At 45.1% G+C, this 24,946-nt stretch overlaps 1 protein-coding gene and 1 long non-coding RNA gene across 3 annotated transcripts; one reads left to right on the top strand and one right to left on the bottom strand.

Moving 5' to 3' along the window:
• Nucleotides 1-9,556: 9,556 nt before the first annotated feature.
• RPL8 (ribosomal protein L8) lies at nt 9,557-14,056 on the bottom strand. The gene is made up of 6 exons (XM_061359321.1): nt 13,922-14,056; nt 13,512-13,655; nt 11,783-11,924; nt 11,122-11,340; nt 9,944-10,059; nt 9,557-9,756 (listed from the first exon to the last, which is right to left on the bottom strand). Exons 2-6 carry the CDS (start codon nt 13,647-13,649, stop codon nt 9,598-9,600), a joined length of 774 nt encoding a protein of 257 aa, XP_061215305.1. The 5' UTR covers nt 13,650-13,655; nt 13,922-14,056; the 3' UTR covers nt 9,557-9,597.
• A 40-nt stretch (nt 14,057-14,096) lies between these two features.
• LOC133215331 (uncharacterized) lies at nt 14,097-24,556 on the top strand. Of its 2 annotated transcripts, none has more exons than XR_009726387.1 (4): nt 14,097-14,518; nt 22,168-22,249; nt 23,164-23,342; nt 24,240-24,556. It is a non-coding gene; the product is annotated as an uncharacterized LOC133215331 (long non-coding RNA). The 2 variants fall into 2 exon arrangements; XR_009726386.1 differs by lacking the exon at nt 14,097-14,518 and adding an exon at nt 17,703-18,136.
• The last annotated feature ends 390 nt before the right edge of the window (nt 24,557-24,946 follow it).

Here is a 24,946-nt window from a genome sequence, read left to right as displayed (position 1 = left end):
TTCAGCCACTTTGTTGTGCCTAGCCTGTGGGGTTTAGCTTGTCTCATGAAAAAGCACTTAGGGTTCCAAAACTTACTTTATATTTCCTAAGTTCCAGGAGAGAATGATAGCAGCCATTCTGCCAGAGCTAAAAAGGGCAAAAATTGGCTGCTGTAGCAATGAACTTCATTTTTGTTTCAATCAGTTTTGTCTACCTCCGTGTATTTTGCCAGAAATGAATAGGCTGGTGAACTGTGTCGAGGCAAAGTGGCTCAGCATTTTTGTTGGGCTGTTTCAGTTGCTAGGCATTGATTGCAGTGAGGCTTTCCATGCAATGACTTCAGCTTCAAATGGAAGTTAAAGGCTAACTAAATAAATTAGAGGAAGAAGTGGCATGTTTGGAGATCTGCAGAGTAACCAATTAAGTGTTTAAATTTCTTTGTTAAACCTTGTTAGTCCACGTTTGCAAACCCACACTGAAAGCAAGTTTACCTCTGTGATGAAGGACACAAACCTCAGTTTTTGGGAGGGTGACATGCTGATGCTGACCTTACATTTCTGAAGACAGGTGTGGGAATTCCCTGTTCGTGGCCATGCTCTAGCACAGCATAATTAAGACAATTAATTGTTGCTCCTTGTCTTCTTGCCTCCTGTGCTCTCCATCATGTTCGTGATACCGCTTTTGTCACAGCCATGGGATCTTGGGAATAAAGTAAACCTGACTTCTCTCTAGAGCAGGACATGAGAGGCTTTCTGAGAGAAGTAGGAACTGTCTTGTAAAAATGCTGCATGCTGGACAGTGGTACTACAACAGGCAGAAAGCAAGTGAAACAAACACAGCTACATCCTTCTGCGTGATTTCTGTTCCTCTTGCAAGTGGTCTCCTGAGGAACATGACAGCAAACAGCTCTTCAAAGCGCAGTGCATGTACATTTCTGCCTCACAGCTAGAGTTGATCTCTAGTAGTGCAGTAAAGATCCTGGGGCAGCAGCAGCACAGGCAACACACCCTCCATGCCCCCCTCTATACTGTTCCAGGGTGTTCTCTTACCTTCCTTCCACTGCTCTGTGGGGATTGTTACCTTGACAGATTCATTTACACTGAGACTTGCCCTCCCTCATAGACCAGGCAGCTCTGCTACACTAGAAGGGCTTTAACTCAGTCTGAGCACTGTCGCTTTTACAGTGTGCAACTTCTTAAGGTTCATACTATAAATGTCCTTTTATTTATAAGATGTAAGAATTTCTCTGGGACTAACTTTTTAAAGTGGCAAATACTTCTGTCTTTTTATACAAGAGAAGTGTTCAGTCCTGCCCCTGCCATGTCTTCACCATAGGTTGTTCTCAGAACTGTCGACACAGATTCCAGTGCTTAAATTCAGAGGAACTCCCGTAATCTGATTTTTCCAATGCAAGCTGTGGTGGAGCTGTGGATTTCAGTTGTGTTTGTACGAGTCCTGTTGATTTCAGCACCCTAACAGCTGAAGTTGGTGATGTTCGCAGTGATCAGAACAGATAAGTCAGCAAGTAGCACAAAAGATGGCTGTCTTACTTGGCTTTGTTTACAGTTGTTTGCAGACAGTGAAATCAAAACAAGCCCAGGAGAGCTTATTTCTGAAGGAGAAAACCACTCCTGAGTAAGGGCTAATTTTTCATCAGATTTTAAATACCCAACTCTGTATTTTTTCGCTTTATGATTCCTTAAAGCTGCTTTTTAATACTAAAACTGGCCTACAGGTTGTTTCCATGGAAGAATTTCATATAGCCTTAATTACATTAGCACAATTCTGAAACAACAGCATCATTCTTCAATGGTCAAAATAATGTGTGAATGCCTCCTGGTTTTTAACAATGAACTAACCTTGAATAATGGAAATAGGAGGAAAAAGAAAACAGGTTCTATGAATTTGGCCAAAATCTAACTATAGAGGAACATCTAGTGCAGGAAAACAAGACCATTCCCTTCTTTTCTGTATCTATACTATCTTAAATGTCTAATAATTTTTATTCTTAACCTACAGCTGCTATTCCAGTAACTTGGTTTATGTTGCCCCAAGCTGTGTAGTTTGCAGCTTCATGATGCATTTGCAGTTATGTCCCCTCTGGTCCTTACCGGAGCATTTCCGTTCCACATTTCCGTTGTCACTGTAGTGACACGCTGTTCCTGTTTTCATACAATGACCAGGGCTGGATGAATGCTGTCGAAGTGTGATTTCACCTGAGCCATTAAGCAAGCAGTTAATATTCTTTTTTCTGGTACTGATACCTCTGTGGATGCAGCTTTTTGAAGGCATTGATTGCATTTTTTGTAGCTTTTATTGACATTCTGCTCAGTTCTTGTCCTTCACTCCTAAACTCCTGTCAATCATTTCTTAGGGTTCTTTCTTACCAAATTTCTCACTCTGGATTGCCAGGATCATGTTCTATATAATACTTTTGTATTTCTTGGAATCAAATCCCTTCACTTGCCATGATGGCTTTTACCTTCCTTTCTGCCTACACCTGCTGTTCTGCTGTTGGCTGCTACAGAAGAGCCATGTTCACCATGCAGCAGAGCCTTTTACAGGGCAGCAGCAGCAGTCACAGCCTTGACAAGGTGAGCTTTGTCATCTCTTAAATCTTCTCAGAACATATGTAGGATATGAAAGCTTTATGCTGTGGGTGGCAGTGTTGAATTCAAACAGCTTGTAGCTTACTGGGGTTTAGGTTTGGGGTTTTTTGCTTCATTTTCTGTCTTGGACAGTTACTTCCTACAGGTGAATAAACCCAATAGGTCTCACTGGAATCTACTTTGGAAATAAGGCTGATTGAAAACTTGCACACTTCTTAATACACTTGATTGTATTTAAATTGGTAGGTGCTTTAGAGTCCTTACTCTTCTGGAAGCCAATTCAGAAGCTTAGAAACACAAAGACAGGTCTTCAGGATTTAATGATACTCGCAAATTCCACCTACCTGTCCTGAGGTGTGACTCGGGACAGGTGAATGGCAGAAATGGAGATGTCTCATTGAAGGGAGGGAGGTCACACTGAGTGAAGCCCCTGGGGAACTGGAAGTACTGAACATGCTTTGCCTGGCCTCGCACACACCACTGAGTGTGAGTCCTCCTGAACCTCAGGCCTCCCCCCTGCAGTGAAGAATTGGTTTCTGGCAGGAAGTTGATTAAGGAGCATATAAAGCAGTTTTTATCCTGCTCTAAGATCTGTACCAAGCTGCATCCTCTGGGCAAACAAAGACAGGAGTGAGCTGAGCAAGAGGCGTTGCGAGCTTGTTCTGTTAATACTTTCTACCTCTTGACGTTCTTTGCCGAGCTGCTGCAGGCTGATGCGCCAGGAAGCGGCTTTAGCAGTGTGACAGCTTCTGGGTCAGGCCAGTGCGGGTGCAGGAATAGCTGGTTAGGCTGGCACAGGGCTCCCTGCCCTCCCTGGGGACATGTGCAATGGTCTGGAGCGTGACTCAGAGTAGGTGCTGATGGTTTGCATCCAAGCGAAGGGACTGGTGTTTTTCAGGTGGCACCACGTGGACTCACAAACACTTCTGCTCAGTCTCTCTTGCTACCTCCTCACCCATGTGAAGTAGCATGAAATCTGTCTGCAACTAATACCGTTCAAGCAGTGCAAGCGCAGGGAGGTGTATCGGCTTGTAGCTGTGTTGATACAGTGAGGGTTTAGAAATGAGAGATGTCAGTGTGAAAAGACACTATTCTGCAGATCAGCCCAGGTGTTCGTCCAGAAATAAATGTTTCCAATTGCTACTGTGGTTGTGTGTAAGACTGAAATGCTGAAAGAGAATTGTGTTAACCCTCCCAGGCCGAGGCTGAGCGACACCTGGCATTGTCCTTCTGAACACTTCTGCAGCCTGAACCAAAAACCTGCGGTGGGAATGCAGACTTACCATGTAGCTGTGGAAGAAAACTTCAGTCGTGTCACTTCTCTCGGTCTTCAGAGCAGTCAACATGACTTTTGATGTAGGCTTTAGATTATGTGTATATACAAATCTGATTGAAGTACCAACAGCAAACCGTAAATAAAATGTGGACTTAACTGAAGAATGGGCCAGTGGAGGCCTCTTGTGTTGAATTTATTAAAATACCATGTAATGAAGTTACGGATGGAAGAGACTCGCTGTGATGAAGACAGGGAAATAAAGCTGGGGTGTCCTCAATTCGGGAAAGGAGTCAGGTTCACTGTTGCCTTTGAATCTGTGATAGCACATAAGGACTGGTTCGACTGCACTGTAGCTGCTGGAGAAGACTTGGCTGTTGGGAATATTCCCAGGGGTCATTCCACCTTTGTGCCTGCTGAGGGCCAGTGGCTCCTGTAAACTGCATTTGCCTCTCCTTGGTAGCAAGTGGTTATTCCAGGGAGAGGTGCCCTTTCACACTCCAGGTGCCAATGATCCCGTTGCTCTGCTCCAGCAGAGCAAGGGCCAGCAGATAAAAGGACTTCAAAGTGAGTGTAATGGAGAACTACTGGAAGCCTCTGGTTTACTGTCTGCTCTTAGCATGGTTTTGAAGACATAATGGAAAATACAAAACAATGCAAATTACTGGGAATTTATACTATTAACATCAAATAACAACCTACTTAAGACACCCAAGGAAGCAGGTAACACCTGAGTTTATTATAGGTCTGTTCAGTTGATGTCACCCATCTGAACAGATGGATGTGCATGTGAATGTGTTAGCAAAAATAAGAAATCAAGAAAAATTTTGGACGCATCCCACTGGATGATTACAGGCTGGGAGGTTTGTTTCAAACTGGGAGAAGAAAGCTTTTGGTCAAGACAGTAAAAAGGTAAAAAGTGCCTCACAGGGATGTGTTCTGTCCTCACATTTCTCTCTGAGAATTCATTAATGCCCCAGCATAAAAGAAAAACTAAAAAATAAACCCAATTTTCAATTTAATTTAATTTCCACGGTGACTGTGAAACACACCATGATTCAGCAGTCATCTGAAGCCTTTTAGAATGTAGGCTCCTGTGGGTTTTACTTCACGACCCAAAGCATTTCTCTTGGGTTTGGTACTCGCGTACCTGGTAACCTCAACACAAGAGTCCGTGTTGTGGTTCTGTTGCTGAGGCTTGTTTCCCTCTCTGCAAAAACTCTCTGTATGGGTGTGCTTCAACCTTGTTCTGCCTCATGTGGTTTCCTCACGTCTCCCTTCGTATTTCCTCCCTCCCTGCTCCGGTGCGTGGCAGGGTGGGCACTCAGGTTGTGGGTGACCTGCTGGGGTGGCAGTGAGGAGGGCACCGGAGGGGTGAGCCTTGGCCCTGCCCACCTCTGGGTGCAGTCTGGCTTCTGCCCTGTGTGTCTGGGCACATGTCAGCCAGGCTGCTGAGGTATTGGAGGAGCAGGAGGTGGGAAAGGGATAATGATGTTTATGAGGCATTCTGTTATGATGGAAGAATTTGTGATATGTGTTGATGCTTAGGTAGCACCTGATGGATCTCAGTACACTCTTAAAGAAAATGATGGTTGGTCTTTCAGTAGGGGGGAAATCGAAGCCCTTCTAAAGGAACACTTCAGTGCTTCACTGGGTTGTCTTTTATCCTTCTTTTTTCTTTTAGCAACCAAATCTTTACACTGGAAGCAACCACTGAAATTCCTTAAAGAACACTTAACATCTTTCTGTAAAACAACAGTTTGCTTCACTTCCAAGGTTTCTGATGTCCCTGTAACAATGCTAATCTTCACAGAGATGATGATGATTTTTATTACTATTTTAATACTAAGCCTGGCTATAATGTTTGAAGTTGGACTGTATATATAGTAGCTCATGTCCTCTGCAGCGTAAGGGCTGAGAATTGAGACCCATCCATGAAGTAAGTACCCTTGATATAAACTATATAAGCACATCAACTGTGTTCTGTCATGCTGATAACAACAGCTGGTTGGAGCAAGAGGTCCTTGAATATGGCACACATTTAAAATATAATTACTAGGGGTGAATATAAAAGCATATGATGAGTTATGGGGGTAGGAGAAGCACAGGACCATGCAAGGATGCCATGTGCTTTCTATTGAGCCGTGGTTTAGGTTTATTTTGTTAACTTACAGTTGGAAGTGTTTGGGAGCTCAGATGTCCATCCACTTCACCACCAGGTCAGCAGGCCTCTTTCCTGTCTGTGGTCTCACCACAAAGGGGTGTTTGGAGCCTGGGCTGGAGGGACCTCCCTGCCAGCTGGTGCCTTGTGCAGAGGCAGAGGGAGGAGGCAGTTCTCATTTCTTCTGCTGGCACCTTGTGGCTTCAGTGGTACCCAAGCTGTGTAACACACAGTGCAGCAGCCATCTGTGTACAGCCTAGGCGAGAAATTAGGGGGGCTACTTTACTCTACAGTAAATCTCTCACCTGTGAATCCCAGGACCAGCCACAGATCATAGTTAAATACAGGAGATATTGGTGTATTTAATGCTCTTCATTTATCAAGTGTCCGAACACTGTCCCACTCAGTATTGCCATGTTTGCGCTGCATCTTTGTTGTGTGAAAGCAGTTGAGCCTGCATTGAGGATCTTGCCAGACAAGGTGGTAAAGGAAGGCACTGGCATCTTTGCAGTATCCCTGTCTTTTAATTTCCACTTTCTACAGTGTAAATCCAGAAGGAGCCACCACCCTGTTCAGCTGAATCTCCTGCCTGCTGCAGGTGGCTGATTGATGCTCCATTCGGCCCGTGCAGAGTCCAGTGACTGACATTAACTTCAATCGCACTTTCATTTTCCATTCAGTGCTCTCACAGATCCTCCCAGGCTGAAACTGGCTCCTTGATGCTCAGTGATGGATTTTTATGTTTGGTGTTGGTTGTTTATTATTCTTATTGTATTATTAATTCTCTAACACAGAGGTAACACAGTAACAGTTACTTCTCCTGTTGTGTAATCTGCTGGAGGTCACCTGCTTGTCTTAAATTAGGCCTTGTTTGGAAAACAGATTTCAGTTAATTGCAATTTTTCATTTTAGATTGGTTTCTTTTAGAGCTGTTTTTTCAATAATTCATTTAATTCTCTCTCCCTTCACATTTAGTTTCATCATTAAGTTGTGATATTGCTGTTCTGTATTTTGCCATCAGCTTGTTCGGCAGCCTGGCTGTTTCACTTGTTTCAATACCATCGAGGCTGACGACTTCCATGGATGTTGGTGGCCTTTGTGCCACCATCAGCATGCTTGTGGTGTGATCCCATCAGCATGAGGGTTCCTACAGCCTGATGCTTGCAATTGTACACATGCACTCCTGGGCTCCCTGAAATTTTTCCAAACACAGCCTCATGTACAATTCCACCTCTGGCTTTGTCTGTTCCTGCAACTCAGTTTGCATAGTCCTGTCCTGCTCTAAAATGGAATGTGTGTTGCCCCAGGCACATTATTACCTATTCATGCCCTTAAATCTTTCGTGTGTGGCCAGATGGGCACCCTTAGCTGGCTGGCATGAACCCCCTGCTCAGCAGTTATGGGGTGACATTTAGAACATGCCCCAGCTTTTTCACAATCTTGGCTTTCACTTTTCAAGTAGTCTTTCCAAAGGGGAGGTTAGAACTTAGTGTGCATCCAGGCCTATGGGATGCAAGTGTGAAAGGTAAGTCTCCAATTTGTAGTAAATTTCATAATGAGACTGTACTTTAGTGATTGTTACTTGCAACACAAGCAATTGTACCTCTGTTTGGTGAATGGACTCAAACCTTCAAAATCCTCACTACTGTATGAATTTAAACACTTCAGATCTTGCATCCTCTGTATTTACATTGTGGTTGTAGCTGCACTCAGCACTGTTAGATGGTACCTCTTCACCCGTACAATTACTACATACCTCTAGATTGCACACTTACTCACAGCTGTTGGCTGTGAACACAGCCAGAGCTTGGGATCAGCAACAAAGGAAGCAAGTGCTGTTAACAAGGATCTCCCCGTTTCTAGGAAGTGTATGGAGTCAAACCCAATAGCCACTAGAAACCATGGTTTCAGCAGGTCCTTTAGGTGTATTTAATGCAAATTATCCTGGAAGTTCTTTGTACCGACAGCCTCTCATGGGAGAAAACGCATTGTTGAATCTGTCTTAACCTGGCTCTCCTCAAGGTAATAATTTGAACATCAAGTACTGTTGGAACTGTTCTTCCAATAGTTTGGGAGTGTTATATTTAGATCCATGTCAGGAAAATACAGGCATATAAGCAAGAGGTTCTGACGTCATGGCAAAAACACGAGATCGCTTTCACTTACCTTGGTGGCACTGGGGGTAAACAGGAGCTTGCCATTGCATTTTAGGTTTTCCCCAACTGTGATATGGTGCCTTCTTTCTCCAAGGTACGTGGCTCTGATTTTTTTAATCCCTTTTCTCCCTAGGCATGTGTGGCCAGCTACATTATAATGGGTGGATAAAGGTAGCTTCTTTTCATTCCACTGGATTCCTGTCACTACAAGTTTGTACTCGTATGCGGAGGTTTGGCACCAGCATTTTGGGATCAAAGGCATTATTTTGATTCGGTATGTGAACATGAGCTACCCTACACCTCAAGGGAATAGTCTGCTCAAAAGAGCAAATAAGCTTTTGTGTTGCATATACATTGTCACATATTCCAAAGGATCATTGCTTTACTGTTTGGGAATACCTAGCCAGTAGAGGAATCCACATTTTCTTGTAGCACTTCCAGTTCTGAAGGAGTCAATCACAACAGAAGAAATGATACCTTTAAACCTTGGACCTGACCACGTGCTTCTGCTGCTGGCCTGCAACAAGAATGGTGCTGCATGAAGACAACAGGCTAGGGCTCAGCACTCTGCTAAAGCTGCAACAGGCAGGGAGGTTTACCCCTGGGAACCCCCGTCAACAAAGTGTGCTATCACCCCGTGCAGACACCCAGACTTCTGCAGCACCAGTCTCAGCTGAGCCATCAAGAATACAGCTCCCTAGTGTGAAGCAGCACTGCCATTACCAGTTATCACAATACCTAGGAGTATCCAGTCAGGAAAAGCTGACCGCACTCTGCAGAATGGCCTGCAAAGGAGAGGATTTTGAAGCTGTTTCCGCATTCCAAATACCAATGAGTAAAGGCAGGTTGAGTTTGTTTACAGGGAAGCACCTTTGATTCTGTTGAAGCTGGATGGTTCCAAGCAGAGTCCCAAACTTGAGAGTTAACAGTAGCTGAAACGTATCTCCTGCAAGTTCTACAACTCTCACAAGCCTTTCCTCCAAAACATAGCAGGTAAAAAATGGAAAACTATTACGAGTCTAGGAATCTGGAAAAACTGAGCACCCTTCAACCATTTCAGCCAATAAACTTGATACCAATAAGCCTGGTAACCAAAGGATTACTTGATCAGTCTGTAATGCTTTGTCAGGCCTAAGTAACCACATAACCGGACCAGTGTTTACATCACACATGGGCACAAGAGCATTTACAGTGTTATTCCAGCTTATAGCATCAGCTCACAGACTGAAGTGCTGGCTGAAAGAACTCCTACTCTTCAAGGTGGGGAAAAAAACCAAACCCAAACCCAACCTTACCTTCCCTCACCACTTCCCCTACTGAGTATTATCTCTATTTGAGCCATACTTCAGTAACAGGTAACTTGAATTTCACACAAGCTATGTTTTATGAATTTATTCTGTAAACTCCACAGTGGATCTTTAGTTCTCCTTTTCCTGCACAGTCTTTGTTCCACGCAGCCTTCCGGTACGGCGGGCAGCAATGAGACCAACTTTGCGCCCAGCAGGAGCATCTCTCCTGATGGTTGAAGGCTTGCCAATGTGCTGATGGTTACCACCACCAAAGGGATGTTCTACAGGCTGTGGAAAAGGAAAGCAAGTAGTCAATATAAATAACAGAAACTAGTAATGATGCTTACAAGCAATAAATTGATTTAAGGGAGCAAAAAAGCCTTCTTTCAGGTATGTGGCAGGCTGCTTCACACAGGAAACACATCCCTTTTAAAGCATAAAAAGAAAAGTGAAAATTAATTAAGAATGGACTCACATTCATGGCCACACCACGGACACGTGGCCAGCAATTCCTCTTGGCCTTGTATTTGTGATAGGCACGGCCAGCCTTCAGGATAGGCTTGTCAATACGACCTCCACCAGCAACAATCCCTGGGGGAAAAAAAAAATGCATGCAGGAATAGTAACACACAAATACACAAGACAGGAGTGCAAAAGAGTGTTTAAGAACAAGACTAACTCCTAATAATATTCAAGTTCTAAGAATGAGCTTCTACATCTCAGATCATACTACTATCTATGTGCTGCCAGTCTATTTAAATGCTGTCATAAACCCAAAGTAGTAAATACCAAACAATCCCAGGTGTGTATTCAAACTTCTATTTTCAGCCAACACTATCAGGGAGATGGGACTCAAGCCACCAGCCATACACCTACTGCTCTGCAAGGGGACACGAACCTTAATCTCCGTTTCCCCATCCATACATACAGGATTGAGACCTTATCAGTTTTATTGCTGCAATTTCTTGGGTAATGGAAACAACAGTTTTTCAATTAAAGAAAATGTGAACTGAAAGAGTTCAGGGGCCTTTCAAGAACTTTAAGGTTTAATATCTAGTTATTTCATGATTTACTTAGCCAATTTTACTAGAGTAACAGGCCATAAATTTGGTGTCTTCTGTTGAGAGGCAGGCACATGTCATTTGCTGGCTGAGCACAGCCTCAATCTCAGCTGTCAGTCAAGGGTACAACAAACCTGGTAAAACCTCTGCTTCTCGACAATGGTATTTTACTTCCTTGCCAGACCTTCCAGAACACTGTTCTACTGACAACACTCCCTAGTACTACCACAAAAGCTCAGTGTACCAAAAGCAGGAAACCGTTAGCAACACTTTCTAAGAGTTCTTCCCCAAGGACTGCAGATTTTACAGGCTGAGCAGCTCCATTACAGCTTGAGGACAATGGGAATCTAATTTTATGTCCTCTCACTTGCTCAAACCATCTCTAGAGTTAAGTTATCATTAACCAAAAGCAATGCAGGCAAAAGATACAAGCCAGGCATCTGTGCACAGACTGTACTGGTGCCTAATCCTGGTGCAGCCTGTAAGTAATGCTACTTTTAAGACAGGATTAGAATCTGGGGCCCTTTTTGAAAGCTTGCTTAGCAGTATGCAAACTCAGGTACAAGAGAAGTTCATAGTTGTCACTCATTACCAACAACAGCTCTGTTTGCAGAAGAGATCACTTTCTTGGAGCCAGAAGGCAGCTTCACCCTCGTTTTCTTTGTTTCTGGGTTATGAGAGATGACAGTGGCATAGTTTCCAGAAGCACGGGCCAGCTTCCCACGGTCACCCGGTTTCTCCTCGAGGCAGCACACGATGGTCCCTTCTGGCATGGTGCCAACAGGTAGGACATTGCCAATGTTCAGCTGAGCTGCAAAGAGCAATCAGAGCATCCACAGCCTCATTCAGGCTCCTCTACTTGAATTACAATTCTATTTAACGTGGGCAACGTACACAGAAGGGTACCACACACACACACACCAGCAGAGACAGGCAGAAGCACTTTCTGTTGTCTGATCTGAAACCCAAGCCCCACCCTCGGTGCAGCAGAAAGGCAGGTAACAGGGTATATGGGTAAAACAACCCCAAAACTTGCCAAAAAGACTGCAATTAGGCTTGTTAGAGTCAAAACAGGCTGCATGAAGAGATGGCATTCTCCAAGAAGAATATCCAGGTCTGCCTAAAGCTAGTGGAAGCTGCTGCAGTATCATAGCTCACAACCACACTCGGTCATCCCAGTTCAGGCAGCATCCCTTTCAGCACTCTGAAACTGCTCAGGCAACACCGAGCACACACCTTCAACCTTAACTGACCTTTCTTGCCACAGTACACAAACTGCCCGGTGTGGATACCCTCCGCAGCAATGAACAGCTCTGTCCTCTTCTTAAACCGGTACGGATCACGGAAGGCAATCTTGGCCAGTGGAGCGCCTCGGCCAGGATCATGGATGATGTCCTGTTGGAACACAGGAGTGCTTTAGGAAAGTGGACAGCATTTGTCATGTGTTCTGCACAAATCAAAGAACTGGGAAAACTGGAGATGATTACTACTGAGGTAATTCTCAGAGGGAATCCTGATTTCTCCTGATGTAAATGAGTTAAAAGATTGACATTTGTAAGAATACAACAAGTATCTCTACCACACTGTGGTTCAGTGTGCTGCCTGAAACTAATTGAGTCTGAAGCGGCTTATTCCTGACACTGTGCAGATAGCAGATCTCCCCTTAGAATAAATCCACTTTCACTAGTTAGAATCTTAGAATGATTCGGGTTGGAAAGGACCTCAAAATCATCTAGTATCAACCCCCTGCCATAGGCAGGGACACCTCACACTAGACCATGTCACCCAAGGCTCTGTCCAACTTGGCCTTGAGCATTGCCAGGGATGGACCATTTACCACTTCTCTGGCAACCTGTACCAGTGGCCCACCACCCTCACAGGAAAGAGCTTCTTCCTTATATCTAACCTGAACTTCCCACCCACTAGTTGCCCAACCACCTTTGGGGAGAGACAAAGTTGGACACCAGCAGCAATTTCTCCAAGTGTTTTCTTAGAATGGCCGGGCTTCTCACTTTCTGGTATTAAGTACACTGGATGCAAATGCAAAGTGAGGTACCACAGGCTTACTGTTTCTTTTTCTCTTGGAAAAATATGACAATTCTAATCCTTAATTATACCAACATTCCAACACACGAGCACATCTTTAGACCACAGCCAAGTGATTCAAGCTTTTCACAGTATTTGTGTTTTCTAGGAAAGCTCAGATGTGACTGATGCCCAACATTAGCGGGTTTTTTCTGCTGTTTTAAACCCTGTTGGGCAACCCAACCTCCCCCCCGTGCATTACATACCTACAGATGTACCTACCTACTTTTTATCACAAAACTCAATTACAGTGAGCATGAAGAAAGTTTTTTCTCCAGCCTGAAGATGACCCTGCTCTGACAGGCTGAAGAGACAGCTTGATGCTCAGAGCACCCAGCTAGGTACCAGTCTAAGTCACTGATGCATGAAAAATACCTACTGCACACCTGAAACACTGCACTGTACCCCAAACAACAGTCCTGCCTTGCCCCCACTGCTCAGGACTAAGGTGATGGATACTACTTAGTGTTAATGAACGCTGATTTATTTTTTAAAGATGAAACTATGTGGAAAACTCTTCCCCCTCATGTTTCAGGAGGTACAGGGAATTCTTAAGACCCTATAAAAGTAGATATTCCTGAGTTAGCAAAATTCTTATCAGATCACGCTGCTATCTATGTGCTGCCAGTTTATTTAAATGCTGTCATAAACACAAAGTAACTTGGCATTTCAAGAAACGTGACTTATTTAACAACCCAAGAGAAGCCCCAACGAGGAGCCGCCAAACGGCTTTTAGCACAGCTAACAGGCCTTCAGCTACCTTGCAAAAAGCAAGGCAGAACGATGCGCACCTCAGGATCCCATGCCCCTGATGACAAGGCCGCTAAGAGCCCCTGCAGCCTCCCACCCTTCCTCGCACGGGGCCCAGAGCACCCGTGGAAAGGCCCCCGCCCCTACCTTGACGATGCCCTTGATGTACCCGTGCCTCTCGGCGAAGTCGACAGCGCGGAGCTTGGCCGGGCCTTTCCTGTGTTTCACGTGCGCACGGAAGACGGAGCCCGCGCCCTTCCTCTGGCCCCGAATCACACGTCCCATGGTGCCCTGCAGGCAGAGAGCAGCGCGCCGGCACCCACCGTCAGCCACGTCCTGAGCGGGGACACCCTTTCCCCTTTCCCCATTCCCTCCCCCTGAGGCCCCATAGTCCCCACAGCCGTCAGCGCCCGACCCGGCCGCGGCCCGCGCACCCGGTAAGCTGCGCCATGGCCCGTCCCCAACCCCGGGGAGAGGCCGAGGGTAGACGAGGGGCAGACCGAGGCAGCACCGGGGCGGATGGCGGCGGATGGGGGACACAGCCAGGGCGCTCCTACCTCCGCTCCGGCCTCACTCGGAGAAAAGGAAGAGCCCACGTCACCCCCGCGACAAGCCCCTTCCGGCGCGGGGAGGACTGGCGGCTGTCGCGCTGCCGTGACGTCACGCCGCGCCGCTGCCACGCAACGACGGTTTGGCAGGGCCTAAAGTGGGAGGGCGCTGCTCTAAGCTGCTTTTGTCCGGTTTTTATCTGTATTAATTAGGGCGTAATTGAGTAGCGCAAAGCGGAGGTAATCGTGTTAGTGTTCCTGATGAACCCGTCTGCGCCCCGGAAGGGGAAACGAAAAGTGCTTTAAGTTCTTTAACAGCCCGCTGGGGTTTCGGCATCAGAGGCTCTTCTTATGGAAGATGTGGGTCACTGCTGGTGACCCAGTTCACTGGATTGACTCATGGGAGTAGGCCATGCTCATCGGTGTAGGCCGTATATGCAGCGGTTCTCCTTGCCTTGAACTGAGAAGAACCTAAGCATCCATCATTTCTTGATAGATAATCCATCCCATGCTGTTCTTCCTGAGACAAATGGGAGTCATGCCCTCAGTACAGGCAAAAAGTCCTCATGCTAAGGGCTGGGAGAATCAGCTGCCACAGGTAAAGAGGTTAGTACAGCCATTTGCCCAGTCTGCCTGTCTGCTGGAGGTCACTGTCACACCAACAAACAGCTGCTGTGTCAGCTCCTCAGCCTGAGCTCTGCTTGACATGGTAAAGCTCATCTTACAATAGACTGCCACTTACTTCACTTTACAGTGAAACACTGAATATCTTTGATTTATAGTTCCTACTGGCTTCAGTTGGGGCAGGAGTGTTTTACTACTACAACTGACAAGAATCAGATGTATCAAGAATATCTGAATTTCCAAATAATGCCCATTAATCAGCAGATTACATTGGTCACTCCTCTTTCATGTTCTCAGCAAGGACATAAGAAGTGGTTGTCTGATGATTTAGTACAGCCATTTATTATCCTGTATCAGCTATACTTTGTATTAATTTTATTCTTATTTAATGCATGGTGCAGTCTTGCATACTGCTGTCACCATCTGTGAAGCTGCAGCCTTTCAGGTCTATCATGGGCTTGGCCAGCCTCCTTGCTGCTGAGGTATGGCTGCAACATGGAGGGTAAGGCTGGAACCCAAATAATCCCTTGCTCCTCCCTGACAGCTTTTAGGATGTTATGAATGTTGTTAGAAATGTCCATACCGTAACAGTGTGAAGAGTTCAGAGTTCACCATCACAACAGATGCTGTTTCAGCCTTTCCTCCCGGTGATGCTGAATGTGATTACCTACTTGTAGGTAGTAATCACTACCTCAGACTGTGTTTTTATGTACTTCTGGATCAGAGCATGCTGCATGCTCAGGGTTCCAGTGCTGGTATCATCCAAGCTGGTTCTTAAGTGTTTTTCCATCAGAGTAAAGCCGGAGGAGGATGGCAGTACTATGCATCTAGGTCTTGACTCTCTACCCATCCATGAGTTCCTTAGGTACACACATGGATACAAAACCAAATAAACGTAAGGAAATAGTTTACATCTGACTGCAATTAATAAGTACTGTCCTGGGTCTGTCAGAACAGTGGTGGTATGGGTCACACCCTTTGAATCTTGGTGCTGAATAAATGCAAGTGTTGGGCACTACCAATGATCATTTACTCTGTTAAACTTTTTAGGCAGTGCCATGGTGTGAAACAGGGCTGTTTTCTTCTTCACTAAGCCCCCATTCCCTGGGATGACACAATCTCCCCCGAACCCATCCATGGGGGATTTCACTGCATGACGAGAAGGTGGCAGTGGCATAGGTGCAGCAGGACAAGCCTGTGCTGGACAGCACGGAGTGACACATGGGACTACTGATAGCACAACAAAAGCATTGCCCACCAATATAGGTATTGCATTGTAACCCTGTTGCTTACCAACAGTGCTGCTGTGCAGCAGCTGTTCTCTGCTGCAGCTTTGAGTCCTGAGATTTCGGCCTTCAGGGTATCCTCTCTGGTGACCGCAGCTGCTTTGGCTTAAGACAACACCGCCTTTACTGGCTGTGCTGCCTCTCTGCCAGGAGCTACAGCCATGTGGGAAGAGCAACAGAGGCAGGGCCAGCATGCTGGATTTCCCTGGCTAAGACCTCTTTGTCCACCAGGATTCAGGTTGTCCTGGGCCTGGGAGAACTGGCTGATCTGCCTGGGGTTCTCCAGGGCCTGGCAGCAAGCACAGGGATGTCCACATAACCCAAGCACGCCCTGCACAGATCAGCTCCACTATACAAGGCCAGAGGTCTGAGGCTCTCAGGAAGCCTTGAACTGTGTATTGAATTACGCCTCTTAGACATGTGCACAGAAGTCTGGATGGAAGTCTGATGGTGCTAGGCAAAACAGGGTATGTTTCCAAAGCACAGCTGCTGCACATCACAGCCCAATATTTTGGCAGTAACTTCATTCTTTGGCAGCTTGAACTACACCACTCGCCTGCGGTGGGGTCCCACATCCTGGCTACCAGAGCAGTAATGCTCAGCAGTGGGGAAGCACCCACACACACTTCTGGGGAAGGCCAGGTCTCACATCACCATAGGTACCTCCACAGCACTGTGTCTGTTGAAGCCATTCCTTGCACATCTCCCCAGGGCTAGCAAAATTGCTGGGATGATGCAGACAGGATACAACCACCTTTCCCTCTCCTGCCACGATGCAATTCTGGAAGAGTTTTGTCAGTGTCGTGGGTAAGCTGCTGCAAATACAGCACGCTGCTTCCATGGTGGGAATTAGTTAAGGGTGTGTTGCCTTAATTAATCCTCTCATGACAGTCTGAGGCTAAGTTGGTAAAGGTTAATTGCACTGTAAATAGCAAAAAGGGTGGTGTTTTGCTTGTGACAGATGGCAGCCACCTAGAAATTTTGATGAGATTGCTGTTTGGAGAGGGGAAAGAAGAAGGAGCAAGGTTTCTCTAGGATCTGGCCTTGAGAAGGGAACCAAGAAGGGATGGCCCTAGATCTACAAGGCATCTTTTGAAAGGAAAGGAAATAAAGATTTAAAAGTAAGATTCATATGAGGGTTTCCTTTCTGGGAGTGGTGTGCTACAATGACAGTAATGCCTGACCTTTCAGGTGGGCACATACCTGTGTTTGTGGTCTGCTGACCTTTCTAGGTCTTTGTGTGGGATTAGGAGCCCACGTGTGGACTCCAGCCAGGTTGCAGTGTCACAGTTCCAGTCTGCAAAAATAACATAGCTGCTAATGCCCAGCAAACACACTCGGGGTGATCCCATCACCCTGGGCTGCTGCTCCCAGGGAAGGGCACAAGTTGTGCAGGCCATCAGCTGCCACTATGGAAGTTTCACGGGAAGGAGCTACTACATAGACTGTTGGAAGGGGCAGAGCCTTGGCTCCTGCTGGGCACCCAGAAAAACCCCCTGCACTCTGAGGAAACATCTTGGGCCTGCAGTATCCTGTATATAAAAGCAAAGGAGCTCTTTATGAGGATCCCCCCATGTTAGCTCTCCCCCCACTCCCCATTCCACCCTCAGCATCCTGGCAAGCCACAGGCTATTAATCTGTATTCAGCTCTTTTGGCTTTCCAGAAGAGACAAAAATCACTTGGCTGAGACACCACAGACCTGCATTCCAGTGACTGCTCCTGAAATAAATACCTTTGCTCTCTTCAGAGGAATTTCTCCTGAAAGGACCAGCTTCTGTTTGCTTTCTTGAAGTAAATATTTTCCCTCAAATGTATTCAGCTTTCTCCCTCCAAACACACACACCACCCCCCCACACCCCCCCACCCCAGCCTGTCTCATTCCTAAACACTGGAAAGAGCTCCAGGAAAATTACTTGAGCTTTCCCTTCTGCTTTTGCATGAAGCAGATGAGGTCTCTGGCCTCATGACAACCCCTTAATCATAATTAAATTGCAGCTCTTCTGTAAACCTTCCCTGTAGACATAGCACTGGGTGACCCGAAAGGATACCTTATGATTTACAGCCTTTCCTGTGTTTGCAGATCATAATCTGCAAGGCAAAAATGTACATAGAAAAATCCTTGCCAGTTACCTAATGTGCACGCTTGGCCTGTGCTCCCATTTGAATTCAGCACAAGAGAAAGAACTGACATCCCTCTCACTTTGGTATGCTCGTGGCATTCTCTGGGCTTACAAAGGTGTGGCAAAGCTCTTGCCTGTGGGACACAAGGGGCTCTATCTGTGCCAGAACAGGTTTTATCACAGAAGCACGAAGGTAAGATTGGAAATGTGTGCAGAGGAAAAGATATCAGTCAGGAGACTGCTTTCTTACTCAAAAAGGAGAGGATTCCTGTATGGCCCGGCCTTTTCCAGGACAGTGTGGGTTTGCAAGCATTTTATGTTAATCGCCACCTAATGACAATCTGGATTCCTTGCGAGAGGGGAGACCCAGAGCTGCAGAGGGGGAAAGTCCCAATCAAAACAAAGCAATTTACATTTCACAGATGGCTTTAGCAATGATTTTTAATTAGGCTCTGGTGACCTCTAGAGGCCTCTAGCCCGAAGCACCTGATTTCTGAAGAGCTTTCCTGTTCCACAACAACGAGCACAAGAGTTCTGCTATATTTTAGTTTCAAATCAAGATTAATTTTAGCCTTAGTGGGGAAGGCATTGGAGAATAGTAATTGATGGGTGTTCTTTTCCTCCCACTAAACATTGTAATAATAATTCTCTTTGTGCAGCAACCTCTAAGTCTGCACAGTCATTGTGGTAGCTGTTCCCAAGATTCCCATTATGCAAGATATTTGCTTTGTCCATTGTCAAATAAGAGAGGAACTATTTCTCTTTCTTCATTATCTCAAATGATATACCCAACTAACCATTGGATCTGGAAAAAATGCCCATCTATCTGGTCAGATAATCCAGTTGCTTATGTGTATGTGAGTTTCGTGTGCTTAAGATACAGGCATTACACATGCATTAAGATGCCTTTGCAGAACACAGCCTTTGTGGACTAGCCCTTGCAAGGGAGTGCTCAAATACTGTGTCTCAAACTGGACTATGACCGTGGTTTCTGAAAATTTTCACAGCAAACCCACCAGATTTGGGGACAAGCAACACTCTATGTTGGAAAACTACCTTCCACCTGTATTGTAAAACAGTAAAATTACCCAGAGGGAAGAGCAATGCAAGGAAATGTCAAAGAAAAAGAATGTGTTGTTTCAGTTACACATCTGGACCAGCTTTTTTTCTTAATGAGATAAATAATAGGGGCAGCTAATGTAGTAGGGGAGGAATCTCCTGAGCTGATTTTCATTCCTCTTGAGCAGCTGAGGCATGGGATTGAAACCATACTGAGGAACTAAGAGAACTGGAAGGAGAGATGGAAGAGCAGTGAGACGTTGCCCAGAAAGCCACTGGGGAGTTAACCAAGAGAGGCTTACAGCCACAGAGAAGCTTAGCAAGAAATAGATAGAGAAGCTGGAGGAGGTGAAGTGTATCTGCAGCAATGCACAGCTCAAACTTGCAATCTTACACGGATGTGTGGGAGACCTCCTAAAGATTTCTAATTTAAGAGCACCCAGATGTACTTCAGATTTAGTTGCTTTTCCTACCAAACCCCACAAAAAAAATTGTTCTTCTCTTTGCATTTCCTAATGGACCTCCTACTAACACTTTAATGGCAACATTTGTTTGGTGACAACATCCCTGGAGGTTACAGCCACTATGGTCTGTGCATCCAGCTTAGAAACCAAATACAATAGCACAGGATTTATTATTGCTTGATAGATGAGATGCACAAGGGAGGAAAAAAGTGTATGATTTTGGTATTTTTTGTTTTTTTCATGGCATAATGATGGATGAGCTTTTTTTAAAAAAGAAAATGTCATTATTTTCTTGGGTTTGTTTGTTGGGTTTTTTTTTCATAATCTCTGCTTTGTTCTTGCTCTTTTTGCTGTGTAGGCAATGGAGCTGAAGGGATTTCATGCCTCAAACCAGAAATGAATCCTAAGCTACTGAGGGTAATTAAAGTGGAGATTTTAAACAGGATTTTAAAAGAATTTTTATTCAGTCTGTGTAAGAACTCTTCTGAGATTGTTTGAATCAAAAGTGAGAAACAACACATGGGAGAAAAGCTTAATTTGTTAAAGATCTGCTTTCTCCTGTATCTTCTAAGAGCAGCCTACAAAAGTAATTTGATTTTGTTGGTTCTCTGAGAAGTCATCTAGCAAAAGAAGGCTGAGGGTAGGGGGGACCTCTCTTTTTTGATATTTGTGAGATAAAAAGAAAACCAAGCTCTAAGGCCATTTGCATAAGCTTTGTGAAGCACTATAAAGTAAAGAAGTGCTGGCCCTGTATAGCGCATAAGCATTTTTAATTTGGTTTGTTGGCTGGGTACTTTTGATCAGCAGTACAACAGTGCTAATCAGAAAATGACAGGTACTTTTCATGTGGACTTTTTCTTAGTAAAACCTTTTGAACTGTTCTAATTCCTTAGCCAAAAATGAGGGGAAAAAAATTGCTTCTGCCTTTTCTCCAGATACTGTTTCTCTTTCTTTTTTCCAGCGATAAATTAGGAGAAAGGGTAAAAAGAAAGATGGGAGAAAGAAAGCAAACATAAAATGGGAAAACAGAGAAGTGAAACTATTGTGGTTTTTCCACTAAATATGCCATTCCATTTAAGATTTCCATTTCCAAATGGAAAAAATGTGACTGGCTCCAACTATAAGAACAATGCTTGAGAGCAGGCCTAAAGAGAGTAATAAATCAGAGCAGAAAATATTTTGCTTGGGAACACATCATGGTTAGAACATAAATAATCCTCTTTTTCTCCTATATGCAACATCAAATAAACACAGCTGTGTGCACAAGCGGATGCACATGCACATGCTCGTACACATGCACGTCTCTCAGCCCCATTCCCCCAGGGCCATCATTTCTCTGGTGGCACGAGGGGTGAAGGGTTATGACTGAGGGCTCGGTGACATGGCGGCTGCTGAAAATCTCAGTGAAATAGAGTGGTGGAGCCAGGCCTGCAGAGAGCAGTCAGAGATGTCACCAGGAGGAAGCAGCAGCTCGGCTGCTGGCCAACAGGAAACCCCGCAATAAAATACTGCTTACGTCCTAGTAATTACAGCAGTCACCAAATATTTACTTCTCTGTGGCAGGATCACATTATGGAGGGTGGCCTTAAATTGGGGCTGTGCTGAGTGAGAGGCTTGCCAGGGGATGTGTGTACTCTGAGGTCTACCCCAGACCTCAGGAGTGCTGCACAAATCATGTGCAGGTTGCCTGTGTAGGTTAGATGCTTCTATAGGGCTGATTGCAAGTACAACACCTGGTACTGTACTTGACCTGGGCCCTCAGGAACCTGTTTGTAGCACACAGCGAATCTGAGGTTCATGCTGCTGCATGTGGCCTTGCTACACAGGCTACACACAGACCCATCTCATGGCCAATGGGCATTTGTGCTGGGCAAATCCAAAGCACTGGAGGTGTTGCAGATGTGCTGGTGCATACCCACAGCAGCCTGTGCATTCACAATTCTCAGCCCAGTCTCAAGTCCAAGATTTGTTTTCTCCATCTTGGGTCCCCTTGCTGGCCTTCCAGAGGTTGCCCTCCCAGCAGGCATGGTGTTATTCTTCCTTGTCCACCTGAACATTTCCATAGGAATTTTTAGCACCAGAAATGAGAAGAGTTTTATTCATTAAAAACCCCTAAGTAAAAGCAACTTCAAGGACACTTCCAAAACCTAGCACAAGTAGACCTGGGGTGAGCCACACAAGTGGAAGTGATGCTAGGGCAACTGCTTTCTTTACCAGTCCTAAGGAATCTCCAAGACGAAAACAATTATATTAAACTGAGTCTGAGGCATTTAGAGGGATCCTGGGTGTGCCAAAGCTCTTCAGCAGGGGGAAAAGTAAATTCATACACCTTCCAGCAGAACTTGCTGGGATGTGAGTGGCAATTTCCTCCCTCTTAGATCTTCCAGTGTTTTTTTCCATGACACGGATAATCCAATCTAATCACTTCCATTTGACCCAGTTTAATCACCACCTTCCTGAAATGGAGTTGAGGCACTTAATGCTAACCAGCAAGCAAGGAGGATGGTTCACAAAAGATCTCAGAAAGTCACTGTACAGTTCCTAACACACTCTATTTTTTTCTTCTGTTACTCAGAGCCGGTAACTTCTGAGGCCCAAACCACAATACATCTTAAACTCACTAAGCTAAAAATACTGACTCTTCAATGATAGAATACTAATGAATTCTCCATAGGAGAACTAATCTATTTCCTTTCTATAGGGAAACACACAAGTGATTAAATATCTAAAGATTTTGTACAGCCTCTCTTCCTGTAACCTTATACACTGAGATTTTGATTCAGGTACTGTAAGCATGTATTTTCCTGTCATCCTGCAATAGCACTGATTTTAATTTAGCTTCGCAAGTCTGATGTTCATTCATAAATACAGTCTCTGCTTTTGAGATGGTTTTGTTTTTTTCTTTCAGGTATATGTCAGGGAGCAGCAGGAGCAGGGTGTTCCACATGGCAAGACTAGCTGGGAGCCCCAGGTAGCCACAGGTAGCCCCAGGCATGATGCTCTTAGGCAAGCAGTGACAGGGTGGGGGTCCCAGTCTGGGCTTCTCAGGGTGCCTCAGAGCTATTGGTGCACTCAGAGCCCTGATGACCCCCCAGCAGGACAAGAGTAGTGGCCTAATTAAAGCCAAAGACTGTTTCTTGGTTTAGACTATTCCACATTCTCACAAATTCACATCTGTCATGTTGTCTTGAAATCTTCTGTAAGTGAGAGAATAGACAGTCATGCTGATAGTCCAAACAGTAGGTCAGTTTTAGCTGGGGTTCTCAAGATACAGTCACCTCCTTCTCGCCTCCTCCTTCACCCCTCCTCCTTCCTCCAAAAAGGTAATTTTGCATATTTCCGTGTTCTTCTTTGAGTGACAGCATTCGTAACCACTGTACTGTGGTGACACATGCACTCTGGGTGTGTGAGCTTGGCTAACTGTACATACATGGTACCCCATGCTTGGTGCAAAGAGCATGAGGGGGAATATGCACCAAGCTAACTGAGTTCACTTCCACTACTTCATAACTTGTGACAGAGTTTCTTGCTGCACCAAAACCACTGCTTCTTAGCAACTTTATGCATTTTTCACCTGATTAGACCAAAAGTTGTTTTTTTCCCTCCCCATGCTGATTCTTGGCATCCCTTTTTTGGCCTGTGGATTCTCTTTTCCATTTAATTACTGCTTATTTTTTATGTATGTTTGTTTGTGTAGGCTTTAAACATGGATATTTGAAATAGAAAGATGTTGTCTTCTTATTTCTCACTGATGATACCATCACCCTCTCTGCCCTAAACACCAAGCTCACCCACTGTTCTACTGAGAAAAGGACCTTGGCATCATCTGGGGGTGGAGTGCATTTGCTCTGTTCAGCCTTGTCATCAGTATCAGCGGTGAGTAGGGTTCAGTATTCACACAGATATCCTACCAGGATCTCATCACAGAAGACATCACAGAAGAGCTGGCAGCTGGCAGTCTTCCTATCAAGTGTAATTCCTGTCTTCTTGCTACTGGGAACTTATTCATTTATGGCAATGCGATAGTTTTAAGGCAGAGGCTCAAATAGCAGATGCTTATCACCCTAAGGCCCCTTGTGTAATGCTCCTATCTTCCTCAAAACCAGTGAGACTGAAGATAAGGAACAAATCAGGGCAGCTCAAGGACTTGTACCAGATGTGCATTCTTGCTAGGGGTAATGTTGCCAAGGAATGGGGAGGCAATGGAGTTGCATGGCTGGGCTCTGAGAGATGTCAATCCTGAAAAACTACTATTTAATGAACAACCAACCAACCAACACAGTATATCCCCACAAGCATTGTTAGCAGGGAAGCGGGTTGCTTGCGGAGCCTCACTGCCATCTAGCATGTGAACATGGTCTATATTTAATGCTTTGAAACTTCCCAAATAAGAATTCTTTTAACATGAACTGAAATCTCTGACCTCCATAAAATACAAGGCAAGGTTACATGTCCCCACTTCCTCCCTGTTGCTGCAACACAGCCTTCATACTTGTGTGTTTGAATCATCATGTTTCCAATGCTAACACCCAGTCTCCAGCAGTGTTCCTACATAGTAGGGATACAGAACACGTGTCGGACAAAGCCTGACAAAGCAACACTTGGATTTAGGTCAGGCACAGCAAACAGGAGTTACTTGCATGATATACCTGGCTCCCATTCAAACACGGAGCGTGATGAATTCACACTAGCCCAGGCATGCAGAATGGTATCTCCCTTTATCCTTTCCACAGAGATTTCTTTTCAGATGATACCTTCAGCTCCTCATTTCAGTGCCCCCACAACTACCATTAACGCAGGCTGCCTGACTGCTGGCCACCCCCATGGCAAGCAGACACACTTGTGTTACTTCTACTATTAACACCAACTCTAGAATCCACTGCTGACAAGGGGCATGTTTGCACCACCAAGATACACATATATCTCTTGCTACAACTGCTGTGCTGCCAGCATGCTGCTATTCAGTTGCCAATTTACCATTCAATACTGCTACAAGTACTGTTAGAAAGCAAGCATCAGACAGTGCTGAAACTCCATCTGCACATCCTAAACCATCCAGATTGTCTAGCTTGGCCTCCTGTGTAACTGACTAGAAGACCCGCTGCTGGACCTAAAAATCTATGATGGACTGTCGAAATTCACAGGGCATGCAGCCTTCATTTGACGTCTTGGATAGCAAATTCACCATTCAGAGCTTTTGTCTCTCACCCCACTTCTTGATCCCTTCCCATTTTCCCCCAGATTCTATTGCTTCCTAGTGGTAGCAGCAGACTAAATTTCTGTTCCAGAACTGCCAGAGGCTTTTAACTCTGCATTTCACTCTGGTTTTGCAGAACCTTCAATTTGTAATACCTGAACTCTTCATTCACTGGTTGCTGGAGTTGAATTTTGTCCTTTCTTGTCTTCTGTACCAGCTCAAAGCCCACTCTGCAGTAACAAAGTTATAGACAAATGTTACAAATATTTTGATTAATGTAAGT

Source organism: Neopsephotus bourkii, unplaced genomic scaffold (assembly GCF_033783945.1).
Source record: "Neopsephotus bourkii isolate Nb327-2 ecotype Australia unplaced genomic scaffold, CSIRO-AGI_Nbou_v1 NB_962, whole genome shotgun sequence".
Lineage (NCBI taxonomy): Eukaryota > Metazoa > Chordata > Aves > Psittaciformes > Psittacidae > Neopsephotus > Neopsephotus bourkii.
This window is presented reverse-complemented; position numbering and strand designations above follow the sequence as displayed.